Source organism: Lingula anatina, chromosome 6, assembly GCF_051362555.1.
Source record: "Lingula anatina isolate TDL-2025a chromosome 6, LinAna3.0, whole genome shotgun sequence".
Lineage (NCBI taxonomy): Eukaryota > Metazoa > Brachiopoda > Lingulata > Lingulida > Lingulidae > Lingula > Lingula anatina.
Window position 1 is genome coordinate 932,352 of NC_141772.1, and position 14,153 is coordinate 946,504.

The 14,153-nt window shown below is 33.6% G+C and overlaps 1 protein-coding gene across 6 annotated transcripts in view; it reads left to right on the forward strand.

Moving 5' to 3' along the window:
- The window catches only part of LOC106162449 (protein O-linked-mannose beta-1,2-N-acetylglucosaminyltransferase 1), a 31,667-nt gene that overhangs the window by 5,496 nt on the left and 12,018 nt on the right, over window positions 1-14,153 (forward strand). For 3 of the 6 annotated variants that reach the window (XR_015335081.1, XM_087015600.1, XM_087015603.1), the window contains 11 exons: window positions 1,006-1,092; window positions 6,547-6,676; window positions 6,980-7,038; window positions 7,435-7,485; window positions 7,775-7,859; window positions 8,154-8,280; window positions 9,401-9,470; window positions 9,869-10,052; window positions 10,369-10,478; window positions 10,797-10,881; window positions 11,892-12,021. Coding sequence is in view for 5 of the 6 variants with exons in the window: in XM_087015600.1 (XP_086871726.1) it covers window positions 1,006-1,092; window positions 6,547-6,676; window positions 6,980-7,038; window positions 7,435-7,485; window positions 7,775-7,859; window positions 8,154-8,280; window positions 9,401-9,470; window positions 9,869-10,052; window positions 10,369-10,478; window positions 10,797-10,881; window positions 11,892-12,021 (1,118 nt within the window). In the remaining variant the exon portion in view is untranslated. Of the gene's footprint in view, window positions 1-1,005; window positions 1,093-6,546; window positions 6,677-6,979; window positions 7,039-7,434; window positions 7,486-7,774; window positions 7,860-8,153; window positions 8,281-9,400; window positions 9,471-9,868; window positions 10,053-10,368; window positions 10,479-10,796; window positions 10,882-11,891; window positions 12,022-13,452; window positions 13,580-14,153 lie in introns of all 6 variants that reach the window. The other 3 variants (XM_087015602.1, XM_087015604.1, XM_087015601.1) reach the window with 2 other exon arrangements.

Below are 14,153 nucleotides of genomic sequence, written 5' to 3' on the forward strand. Positions count from 1 at the left end.
GAGGGTCAGCCTTTGCATGAGTCAGAAAGCTCTTTTTTGGCAGAATGATCCTTATGACTAATTGAGTAATAGTCACAGTGACTGTTACAGTTGTAGTTTCTAGTATTGGGGAAACAGTTGGTGTTCTGTGGTTGGCTTCCCAAGTTGTTATTAACAAATGATTTAATTTTTGCATGACTGAAGTTATACTATATAGCATTTTCATAGACACAACACAGATCAAAGGAATTGGAATTAAATTGATTTGGTATTGATTTTTTTTTTTTTGTATTTATATTTTTCATAATTTATGCCTTTATCGTGTATCTTTGTTTTTTTTTTTCGCATGAATATTGGCATTTAAATATTGCTGATAAAAAGTATTCATGAGATATTTAGTATTTGGCAAATGTTTGTGGAAATCTATTAAATTTTTACAATCTCATGTGTTCATTATTTTCAAAAAATGAAAGGTACGGTTGTCATAGGTACTGATGTGTTAGTATGTAATTTTTTAAACAAAACTTGTAAAATTTTACTCCTCATAAACTAAATTAAACATTATCATGAGTTATTCACCCCTAGGCTGTTGCTGACTTCTGTTTTTACAAAATGCTCAAAATAATATAAATTTAATTTGGCTGACAAAAAAAACTTATATATCAGTTTGTAAGTGGTTTGTAAAGCATCACATCACTAAAATATATGACTTAGGTCGCATTCAGATGATCCAAGGAGTAAATATGACTGATCCCACTTAAAAGCAAGCCACCTAATCCACTGTTGGTCTATCCACCTCCACATGCGCCATTTAACCAATTAAATCTCAGCCTCAAGTTTCAATTGCTGGGCCCCTGCAGCAACAGCATGTGTGGAGGCGGGGACACCATTAGGAGATTAGTCTGCATTGCTTATAAATGGGTCGGCCATATTTGATCTCCAGATCTGTTAGTCCTTGGATGAACTTGCTCTGGATGCTCTCTTGGTTGTGTACTGTGTGTTAAGCGTATTGTCTCCCCCATTCAGAGGGTCCCAAATCTACCCCTGCCCCCAAGGCCAGACCACCAGAGGAACCGGCCAAACTGGAGCACCATGATAATGCTCCTAAGAAAGGTAGTATCCTATGTTAATGATATATGATATAATACTCACCATGGTTTTTATACTTTGACTGCATGATGGTATCTTTGCTGGAGGTGCTTCTGTGAAAATACAAATATTTCCTTTTAGAGTATAATATATTTTAGCCTGGTGCCAAATTGGAACCCTTCAGAATTATTTATTTTCAATTACAAATTTTGAAATAGAAAATGGGAGACGTGTTTGTCTGCCGTTAAGTAACAGGCGAAGAATTCTTCATCATCATCCTCACCTTCTAACCCCTCACTGCATGTACAAACACACACATGCACACACGCACGCACATGTTTTATGTAGGTCCAGACATTGTTCTTGTTTATCTTGGACAATACATGGAAACATTTTTTAAATTTGGCATTGAAATGCAGCTGTAGCTTACCAGTTACAAAGAAGTCATGTTAAAGTTGTGATAATTAACTAATTAAAGGCAGTCATTGTTTTGTCTGGTGCTCTAACAGTTTATAGCCTGAGTTCAATTTAGTGGTAGATGATAAGATGTCTAGAAAGTGTTTGCTGTTGCTTGTTTTAGTGATGAATTTTCTTCTTTAACTTTCTGTTTCAAGTTAATTGTACAGATGTTTCCTTGTCTGATTTTCTAAGATAATTCTTTGATGATAGTATTACCTCCCCCCCCCCTCAAAAAAAAAAAAAAAAAAAAAAAAGAATAAATAAATAAATAAAAAAGTATCCCAAGTTCTGGGAGCTAACCAGTGGAGATATTGTGAAAGGGAGTATACACTGTGTAGTATAAAAATGAACTGATACAGATCATATAATATCATGGAATATGAAGAGTGCCTCTGATAAACAGGTAGATAGATTTTGTATAGTAAAGGAGTTACATGTATGCATATTGTTTAGGGGCATCCTTCTTTTCTCTGTGGCAAACTAAATTAATGTAAAACTATTTTTTATATATAATAGTACCATTATGATGCTCTCACAGCCGAAGAATTCTTATTACGTATGACTTCTAATGGAAGCCTTTAAATGTGATACAGTTCTGTTATATTATTATACAGGTGTTGGTGAGCAGCAGTGGTGTTTATTTGATTTAAGATGTTTTTATTGGCTGCCATATTGAATTTTGCCAATTGAATGTGTTTCTAAGGATTTCAACTTGGCATCAAGCTGTTATATTGTCAGTGATTTAATTTCTAAGAAACTATCTTCAGTATCTGTATTTTCACAAGGCAATTGAGCAATTTTCACCAAACTTTTAAACCTTATTTAACATTTCTGCTTAGCATTTTGTACTGTCATCTGCTTTGTGCTACTAACATGTGTGTCTTCTTGCACTTAGCCCTGCTGTTTGTGAAGAAATTTATATCACCTATCCTTTCCCATCATCACATAAAATCAGACATCCAATATTTTTAATTGTCAGTTTGATAACTATATTCCATATTTTTCATATATAGACATATTGTTTTACAGCTGGCGTTTTAAAATACTTCTAGAATTGGCTGGCAGTGCAATGACATTGTTTTCATTATATTTGTTTAACCTTAATTGTTTAATGTCCTTAAATATCATTTAATAAACAATGTTTGTTTTTGACTTTCTTCATTTATTATAAATTGTAATACTAAATAGATGCACTTTACACTCCATGTCTCCTAAGAGCTAACAACACTCATGTATTCCATGTCTAACACCAGTTCTGTACTAAAGCTTTAACAATAGATGCACTTATCCCACAGCAGGCTCTTCCAACAGTAGGATAACAGCCCTTATATTTTGATTGCAAGGTGTATGTATGTCTGTATATCAATATTCTTCAGTCAGTTACAAGTGAAATAGAAGTAGAGTTATCCTACATTGTTCAAAAGACCAGTAGTGGGATAAGTCAGTATAGTTACAAGCACCCATCGCCATCTTTATGCAATAAACAAGAGCGTAATAGTCGAGGTGTCGGCACAAATTGCATAAAATGGACGAATTGTGCTGTAACTAGCACTAACTATTACATATAGAAATGCTCATTCTTTATTATTCCTCTTTTGTGTCCTGCATTTTCAACAGATTGAATTTGACAAAAGGAGGGAAGGGTACATTTGTTTGAGATAAGAGAAATAAGTTCAAAAGTGGTACAGGGTTCCCAGTTTCAATGTTTGCTGGAAACTGACCTATGTTACCAGCGACCTCTGCCCTTTCCAATAACCTTTACTCTTGCAAGTGACCTCTGCCCTTGCCAGTGACCCTTGTCCTTTCCAGTGACCTCTGCCCTTTCCAGTGACCCTTGTCCTTTCCAGTGACCTCTGAAACTCAGAGTTGTCAGGGAGTCCATTTTAAAAGTGGGAACTGTCTTTTCCTTTGGTTTTTAAGGAGAGAAAGCCCTTGCTTTGTCACTATATTAAATTTGATTGTATCACCTAGCCTGTATGTGACCTGTGTCCTCTGCATGACCTTTGACATGACCTTTGACATGTGCACAACCATCATATGATTTGACTTTATTTTACAAAATTCGTACAGACTAAATATTGCATGCTTTATATTTCATTTGTTTACAACACGTTTTAATAATAGCCATGCATGTACCTCTATGCCATTTATATAGTTATATGCGTTATATTTTTTATACTTGTAACATGCCACTTAATTTGATGTTAACTTCATTTTTTGATTAAACTGCGACACATGTAAAAAACTGTGAAGTTGTTTAGAATTGCTTAATAATTTATTGTGATTCCTTTTGTGAAAGAAAATTTTAATATATTTTTTCTGTGTATTGTTTATTACTTGATGTCATGTAAGAACCAAAGCATGTATCTTATGACGTAGAGTACAGCAATTGCCAGAGGTGATTCACTTTCTGAGTCCACCTATCGTTTTTCACATATTTTTATGTACAGACACAGATGTGTCTGTACATATAGCCATCATCTGCGTCTGTCGTCGCCGTCGCCGTCGTCGCTGTCGTTGCCGTCGTCGCCGTGCACTTTTACCGATAACACGATAAGTGGAAAACCATTTTACCTTTTGACTTGAAACTTACAGAATTGATGAATATTCATAATACGCAGGTCAAGTTCGAAAATCAGCATGATAGGGTCATTATTAGGGAATTTATGCTGTTTTTGCACTTTTTTCAGCATATATGCAGCACCGATAACACGATAAGTGGAAAACCATTTTACCTTTTGACTTGCAACTTGCAGAACTGATGAATGTTCATAATACGCAGGTCAAGTTCGAAAATCAGCATGATCGGGTCACTTTTAGGGAATTTATGCAGTTTTTTCACTTTTTTCAGCATATATGCAGCACCGATAACATGATAAGTGGAAAACCATTTTACCTTTTGGCTTGAAACTTACAGATCTGATGAATATTCATAATACGCAGGTTAAGTTTGAAAATCAGCTTGATCGGGCCATTTTTATGGAAGTTATGCTATTTTTTCATTTTTTTAGCATATATGCAGCACCGATAACATGATAAGTGAAAAACTGTTTTACCTTTTGGCTTGAAACTTACAGAACTGATGAATATTCATATTACATAGGCAAAGTTTGAAAATCAGCGTGATCGGACCAATTTTATGGAAGTTATGCTGTTTTTTTCACTTTTTTCAGCATGTATGCAATACCGCTAACGCATTTCAAGAAAAATCAATTGGCCAATTGTCTTGAAATTTACAGGGGAGATCAGTCTTACTGAAATACAGATGGAGTTTGAAAATGGTTTAGTTTTGGAGAAGTTGTGCCTTTTTTTGTATATAAGTGGGTTTTTTTTCCTTTGATTTAATTCTTAGGCATGTTAACAATCTTCTCTGTGAACTAATTAAATATGTAAAGGTGTTCTTTTGACATTTTCTGCATCTTAACAATATTGTTAGTTGATTATATAAAAAAGATGGTTAATCTGTTATTGTGTATTATGTAACAAAGTGTCAAAAATGGAAATAATAATAAACTCATATCTTTACAGTTTGTCAGATTCAATCATTCACCATGTTCAGAATCTCAGAATGGAGCAAAATGGACATTTAAAATTGTTCTATTGATATTTTTCCTATGTCAGCAATTTTCTTAGTTGTTCATTTAAAAATGACAGTAAATTGATTATTTTGTTGTATGAAAAAAAGATGTTGAAAATGGAAAGAAAATCAATTCAATACAGTTATCTTTTGTTTACATTTTAGCATTTTGAAAGTGTGACTCTGAACTTCCATGGCCTTGAAGACATTTCCATGTCACATTTTCTGTAAATCCATGATACTTTTATTTTATTATTAAAAATTGATGGTCATTATGTTATATTGCATAAAAGTTGAAGAAAACCTTAATTTTGGAAATGGCTGCCGGAATGACCATCAAGGAAAAACCATGTTACTTATGATACTCAAACTGAAAAGTTTCGTAAGACTGATGTGCAGTTTGTGTTGGAAAATCAGTGTGATTGTTTTCTGTTTTGGAAGCAATGTAGCTCTATAGAGTGCTATATGGGGCTACTGCGTATGGATGGTGGTAATTGCCCCTTGGGGTAGTCACAAGCTAAATTCAGAGCTATAAAATCATTTGCCTAATTGATTTCCAAGTGCCCATTAAATAAGATTACCTAAAACACACGCTGAGACTTCCCAGTAAAGTCCCATAGGTTAAGCTCTCTTAACTGTGTCACATAATTAGGAGTCTATTATAGTTATGCAGGTAAATGTTGTTTAATATTGCAAATAAGTTAACAAAACAAAACAAAAAAAATAGATGAATAACAGTGTCTTATTATCCTCAAACACATTGGGGTTATTCATATCATGTTATTACAGCAACATTAAAAGTTTGAATAGCAGCTTTAATGGGATATTTTTGTGTTTTCTTTTTAATTTTTTTTTTTAAACACTGGCATTTTCAGCTCCCATCCACCTGAAGCTCTTCACATTTTCTGTATTTCCACATAAGCAGTTGCATTGGTTTTTATGTCTTTAAACATTATGTAATATTATTTTATGCACTGTCATCATTATTTAGATATTGGGATTTTCATTATGTGAATTTGGTCCTGAAACTGTAATCTTATTGCAGGGGTGGATTGAGGCCATCTTCTGGGTCTTTCAGATTTTAAAGTTCACATTGATGGGTATCTCTTTTTTCTGTTGGAAGACCATCAAAAATGTAGGATGGATCAACAAAGATAATTTAGAATACTGTCAGAAAATATCTCTGGATCAGCTCCTGTTATTGACGATGTCACCTGTTGTGCATGATTAAATTTCAGTGTTGATTGACAGTGCTATTGTAGGCATCAAAATTGACAAAATGAACCATTTTCTGCATTTTTATTTTGTGTTTTTGTCTGTACATTTGACAGCTTTGCTGCCTTGTTAACTAATTGCTGCCCTCATACATTCCAAATTTTGCATTAAAAACCATCTCACACTAGGCAGATATAAAATCAAGGCATGTGCGCTCTTGGTTCTAGAATTGAAGTTGGTCTCCAAGTGCCACTTACGGACCCCCTGCGAGGCTGGAAAGTTCTCGTTTTACATCGGGTCAGGCCACGGGAAGGAAGACAGCGGGGAGCAGCCAGTGATCTGTATCGAGGATAATTTGTGAGTATTTTTTACCCCGTTTGATTCGAGTGATTATTATAATTTTTTTTTCATTAATATGGAGACTTGAGTTAAATAACTTTTTCTTGATGGATTGTTCACAATAGAATAATAATATTAATAATGAAATAGCAACTGAATAAATAAACTTGATGAAATAAGAATTTTTGAAAGATTATTTATATATGAATCATACTTATTATTAATAATTGTGTCAATATTCTACAAAGGTTGGCACACTGGAAAACCATTTTGTAAAAATTATTTTTCATAACCACTGTCAATATGTCCTCTTGACTTCAGTGTCATTAACAGAGAGAATAAGAAGGGGACGCGTGGCTTGACAGTGGTGGTGGTGGACAGTAAGTAGGAGGAGATATTAGGAGGCAGAGATCCCCTTTTTCCCTCTTTCCACCCTTTAAATGTAAAGAGTTAGATAAAATAACAAAGTGGTTATACATTCAGGAATTGCTTTGTTTTTCATCTTTCTGTCTTCTGTCTGTCCATCTTTGTACCTGTCGTGGTATCGACATTTGGTTTTTGTAATCTGTTTCGTAACATCAGCTTTTTTTTTTTTCAATTTCAAAATAGTGCTGCCAGGAGATACTTTGAACTGTTATATTGAACCAAGTAATGGCTTGTCCAGTTTTTCAAAAAAAAAAATATATTTTTTTTTTTGAGTTGATTAGTCTCTTACTGTCAAAGTAAGCATCTATGATTTTATTGTAAACTGACAATGTGTTTTCTCCATATTTTAGATAAGACAGGGAAAGTTCTGGAAGATAAGGTTTTTGACACTTACTCTGATGGTATGTATCCCAATTCTTAATATATCCCATTTCTTAATATTTAAGTGTTTTATTTATTTATTTATTTATTTGTTTATTTTAATACACTGTATATCAAATAACTGAACAGACTTTTTGCTACTATTTATTTGTTTGTTTGATTATTTATTAATGATACATAGAAGCATAGATTATACTATTCACCAAAATCTCTCAGAATGTAGCAGAACCATTTGTTATCCCAAAAATGAATTATTTGTCTGATCAGAAGTGATTACCCATTCTCATTTGTTGTTTTTCCACCAATCAGATGCCCCACTGGTCCGTTTCCTAAAGTACGATGTTCCTGATGATGCTTTCATCCTGGTGGCAAGCTACGATGACGCCTCAACTAGGTGAGTTTTATGACCTAATTTTCAAATTTATGGACTTGATCTTGAACAATTGAAAAGGTTAGGAAAAAAGTGAAAGAAAGTAGCTATATGGTGAATAAAGGGATAGATAGATATTACTAATATGAGTCTGCACTTTTTTAATAATTATAACTTAATATCTTTTTATCTTTTGGTGTATTCAGATGATATTTCAATTTTTTTCAAACCTATAACTGAAATGAAAATAATGGGATTCCACATGCAAATGGTGTGAAATTTTATCATTATGAAAATTATTTTCTTTCTCTTTAAAAGACTGAAAGATGAATCTCGGTTTCTGCTGAAGAAGTACGGCAGTCAGCACATAGACAAGTTGAGCTTCAGAGACAGCTTTGCGATGTTGGGCCAGAAGGGTCTGGAGACGGGAAAGGCTGTAGAGAAGGTTTGTCAGAATATTAATAATAATTATAATAATAATAAATGATAAAAGCAGTAGTAGTGTGCAGGTCTACACCAGGGAAACTAATCCTTATCATGAATTTATTAAATAATGTTGGTGCACAATTTAAAAAGCAATTATTATTCAGCTGTTCAATACATCTTTTGTTATAAGACTAAATCCTGAAAGATGTATGGATGAGATGAGTAGCTGCATTTGTGTTTGTTGATGTTCTTCATATTATTATGTAGATTATGTATATTATGTATTAATACATCTCAGGTAGTAAACAGAGGAGGTGGAGAGAATTTTACTATATATAGATCATATAGATTATGTATATTATGTATTAATACATCTCAGGTAGTAAACAGAGGAGGTGGAGAGAATTTTACTATATATAGATCATATAGATTATGTATATTATGTATTAATACATCTCAGGTAGTAAACAGAGGAGGTGGAGAGGATTTTACTATATATAGATCATATAGATTATGTATATTATGTATTAATACATCTCAGGTAGTAAACAGAGGAGGTGGAGAGGATTTTACTATATATAGATCATATAGATTATGTATATTATGTATTATGTATTAATACATAATATAGATCATATAGATTATGTATATTATGTATTAATACATCTCAGGTAGTAAACAGAGGAGGTGGAGAGAATTTTACTATATATAGATCATATAGATTATGTATATTATGTATTAATACATCTCAGGTAGTGAACAGAGGAGGTGGAGAGGATTTTACTATATATAGATCATATAGATTATGTATATTATGTATTAATACATCTCAGGTAGTAAACAGAGGAGGTGGAAAGAATTTTACTATATATAGATCATATAGATTATGTATATTATGTATTAATACATCTCAGGTAGTGAACAGAGGAGGTGGAGAGGATTTTACTATATATAGATCATATAGATTATGTATTAATACATCTCAGGTAGTGAACAGAGGAGGTGGAGAGGATTTTACTATATATAGATCATATAGATTATGTATTAATACATCTCAGGTAGTGAACAGAGGAGGTGGAGAGGATTTTACTATATATAGATCATATAGATTATGTATATTATGTATTAATACATCTCAGGTGGTGAACAGAGGAGGTGGAGAGGATTTTGCCAAGGTGGCAGAAGTCGGAGGATGTTTCACTTCACCAAGTAAGTCATTTGCACCGAGATCTCCCTGGTTTATGAATATATTGGGGAAATTATTAGAATAATGCATTTTTACCAGTATGGTGAACATGGACAATTGCTGCAGTTATTTTTAGTCACTACAAATATACGTTTTAAACAACTTCTTGTTGAGATATCTAATAGCCTTGTTATGATTTTTTTTTTTTTTTTGTTTTCAAAAGAAAATAATAATAATAAAATAAATAAATAAAAAAAATAATAATTATAATAATAATAGTAAAAAGAAAAATAAATGTCTAAATTCAAGAGTGAAATAGTCATTCTTTAATTTGAACTTTTTATATTAGAAAAAAAAAGTATCCCAGTCATAACTAATTTAAATTAAAGACAAGTAAGCAGTGGTAACATATATCTTCCAGTGGGGTCCATCTCCAAGCTGGAATTTAAGAAGCCATATTTCCTGAACAACGGGACTATTCAGGTGGCAGAGGAGGTGGAGAACTGCGGCCTGGAGAAGGCATGTCCTGAAGACCATATTGCAATCCACGCGTACACAGGGTACCAGAATAAAGTGGGACCCAAAATATGTGTGAATGGCAAATAGTAAGTGTCTAAGTGTAAAGATTTTATTAAAAATTTAAGTTGGACCCAGGAATTGTGTATAATAAATGTATAATATCAAATCAATCTGGTATAAATCATAGTCGTTCATTTTTGTGAGTAAGATATTTTTCCCAGTGGCTTAATATTCTGATATTGGCATTTTTTGATATAGAACCAGCACCTAGTGACACCTGGTGGCCTTTTTTTTTTCTTTTTTTTTTTTTTTTTTTTTTTGCAAGATGGCCATCAAAAGCATATTTTAGGCATAGAATAATTTCCCAAATGTGATTTTAATTCTTCCATTGTATTTCTCCAGTATTGTGTACCCTGGTTACAATGACAATGGACGTGGGTTTAACTTGGTTGCCATCAACCCCAAGACTAAGGATGCCTATAGAGTAGGCCACTTTGACACTTATGCTGAAGGTAAAGTCTGGAATAGATCAGGGTTTTCACAGTTATACTAACAGCATGAATTTTAATAGAAATATTATACATTATCAATATTATCTTTTAAGATATTGGCACTGTAGATATATTCAGCGATGAGATTTTTCTGACTAATGGCAGATTTCTGACTTTTTGGGGGCCAAAAATATCATTGACCTCATCGGCCCCCTGGACCCTGTGCCATGTTTTCTGACTTTTTCACAAAATAATTGGAATATGAAAGAAAAGAATAATATAAAAATGTAATAAGTTTTTTAAATGGGTGGTTTCAAGGCAGTTGTTATTGGATTTCAGACAGCAGTACACTGGAGATCTTCTTAGAGATGATGAAGGATGATGATATTCTGGTGGCCGTCACTTTTGATGATGCTTCAACTAAGTGAGTGGCCAAGTAGGCTAAAGAAAGCTAACTTTAGATCACCCTTGCTTGTTTATTTTTTTTTGTCCTATCATATTTTGGTTTGGAGTCAATACAAAAGTGATAAATTGGTTTAAGACCTTGAAAATTTTGAATCTTGTGATAATTTTTATTATTTGATCTCAGCTTTTATTGAAACCGGTAGATATTCACACAGAGAGCATGATATTTTGTCTAAATCATGTGAAGTTTTGTTAATTTTGTAAAGCTTTATGAATCATATTTGTAAGATATGTGCTTTTGTTAAATATGCTATATATATTTTATGTTTGCTTCTTAGAACCTGCATAGTGCAATTGTTAACTCATTGACAACGGATTGAAAAAAAAGTAGTCATTATATAATAACAAGATAGTGCAGATAAAATACATAAGCAATAACTTAAGTCTTGACGGGAGCTGAAAATATAGTTGTGCATCCAGGCGATGGTGTGATGCTTATGTTGTTTTGTTTGTACCCCCTCCCCCTCCCCCATCCCCTCCCCCTCCCCCCCCCCACCCCCTCCTCCTCCTCCTCCATCTCCCCTATTGATGTGTGGTATATTATTTTTCTTCAAAAGCTCCATGTTCACACATACTTGCACACACACACACACACACACACACACACACACACTTTATTTTCATTTGCATATTTTAATTACTATTATTTATTTATTTATTTTATATAAACCCGCACAATTTCATCTCTTCCCCACAAACAGTAAATTTCTAGGCCAGCCAGTGACAGGCTGTCTTTAATCATGTTAAAATTAAATAAATTAAAGCAGACCCCTTACAAGGTTTATTTATGGCTTTTCATTATTTAATAGTTAAACATTCCAGTCAAATTATCTTATTTTTCACTATATATCTTCTAGAAATTATCCTCAATAAACAGTTTTAGCAATTTGTGCAGGTGACATTAGGTTGAACTCCAACATTTTATCAGTTTATTTATTTGTTTATTATTTTTTTCTCCCCATGGTTTAGTTTGAAGTTGCTAGCCAAGAAGATACTCCAAGAAATGGGCAGCAGTTTAGTTGACACACTGGGGCTTCGTGATGCTTATTTCTTTATAGGGCAAAAAAGCATCTCAGGGGGCAAGTCTGAACACGAACAGGTGCTTTGATAAGTGATGGTGCAGTGATGTGCTTCTCTCTGTGTGAAATGAGGTGTCCTTTGTCTTCTTTGTCTGAAGGTTTTTAAGCTTGTTTGTGAGTTTGTTTGGAAGTATTATCTAAATTGCGAGAAGAGGGGTCTTTTGAGCTGTTTGAGAAATGTTTGTTTCCATTTGTGATTAGATAAATGTGTGTTTGCATGTTTCTACAAGGTGTGTGTGTTTGTGTGAGAGAGAGAGAGAGAAGTGTAGAATATCATGAATAAAAGAGACATCACCAAAAGTGAGCAATGCCGGTGACTGTAAATTATTACATGATTGTTGTTATGGAGATGAATTAAAGGCCTTATTGGGCATGGGAGGGGGGGGCTATTGTAAGATTTGATTTGCTAATGCTTGATGATTCAGTAGTTGAGATTTTAAAATTGAGACCTGCAGGTTTTAATAGAAGTTTATGCACTCTGTGTGAAGTTAATGTTCAGAAAGTGCTAAATTTCATATAAATTTCTTAATAGCTGTTAGTGGCCTTGGGATAGAATATTATTGATCTGTATACAGTTGGGGGCTGTTGTCACTACTAACACAAACTTCAGTTACTGAATATTTCCCAACTAATATTAGTTTTATTTGCAACTTTGTGACCCTCTGTGCTTCTCAGTTTTTTTGTGAAATGTCCAGTTTAAAGTGTTTTCTTCAAGTGTCATTCACAATGAAATAATATATATATTTTTTACAAATTAGTTCTTGCTTTTCACTTAACATTTGGTATAACTTACTAAAGGGGCCTAGGATATTGTAATAAACTGCTTGGGTATAAACACTCCTTGAAGAATAACCCCTGTAGATTGAGTATTAATCTATACTACTTTAGGTGCACCGACATTTCTTAGCTGTCTTGTTTAGTGGCTTGTGGTGAAATTGTTTTGTAAATTTTAGTCTTCAATAACTTATATCAGAAATCACTGTTTACTCACCATTTTTGGGACAAAAAATCAGATTTTATCAGGGTTATGGACAAAGGCTTGAATCTATTTATTTTATTTTATTTTTTATGGGGGGCAGGAGTTCAAATTTTTGGCAATGATGATCAGATTATTAAGCCAGTAAAATATTTAGAAATACAAACATGAATGGAGGTAATACTCTCCTGTCTTGGTGTTTATCTACTTGGGAGGGGAGGAAAGAACATAAATGCTTTGAATATATCCACATCCAGTGTATGTCCATTGTCATTGTGTGCACCTCTTGCTTTTACATCTTTCTTTGTTCTGTCACCAGTTTTTTATGTTGTAACTATCTACTGGCAGACTGCCCTGATGTCTGTCATGGTTTTTATTCATGAAAACCAACTTTTTACTTTGCCAACTATGTGATTGTAGTTTCATCTATTTTAACAAAAAATCTGTTCTATTTTGCTCACTTTCCTGCCTACAGGCTCTCCGACCATGCCAAAAGTTTATTCAATGAGGTCGGCAGTGGCCACATACAAAACCTTAAGCTGCGCGATCTATGGGTGTTTGTGGGCCAGAAAGGCATTGTGGGATACAGTGAATTTGAACAGGTGACTTGCATGGTGTTACTGACGTAGCTCAATAATTGTTTAGGCTAGAAAGGTGTTAGTGGGTAATAATTTAAATGTTCTTTTCAATACCCTTAAAATTTGGACATTTTGACTTCAGCAATGTTTGTCCTGTCACGGCAGACAGACTTGATTTTAAGGCCCCTTTTCACATTGAATGGTATACTTTAAGAAGACTACTGTACAGACACACTGTGGCAGGACCTAATATAATTACTTGCTTTCACAGTTTACTCCCTTCTTCAAGTTTTTCACAATTAAGCTTCCTTCTGTTAATTAGCTGTGTGTCTGTGTCAATTACAGGGGCTTCATTTCAGTGAACTGAATTATATTAAAATTAATTTGCCATAATGAGTGTGTGTGGGGGGGGGGGGGGGGGGGTCCATTAAGATGACTATGTGACAAAGAAGCCATACTGTTTATTTGTTGATCCTCAAAGTAGACCAGCACATTTGTATCAATAAAGTATACCATGCAATGTGCAAAGGACCAGAGAGTACCTTGACTAGCAGGCTAGTGTGAACCCATTACCAACTAGTTTCTGTACATTATTTTC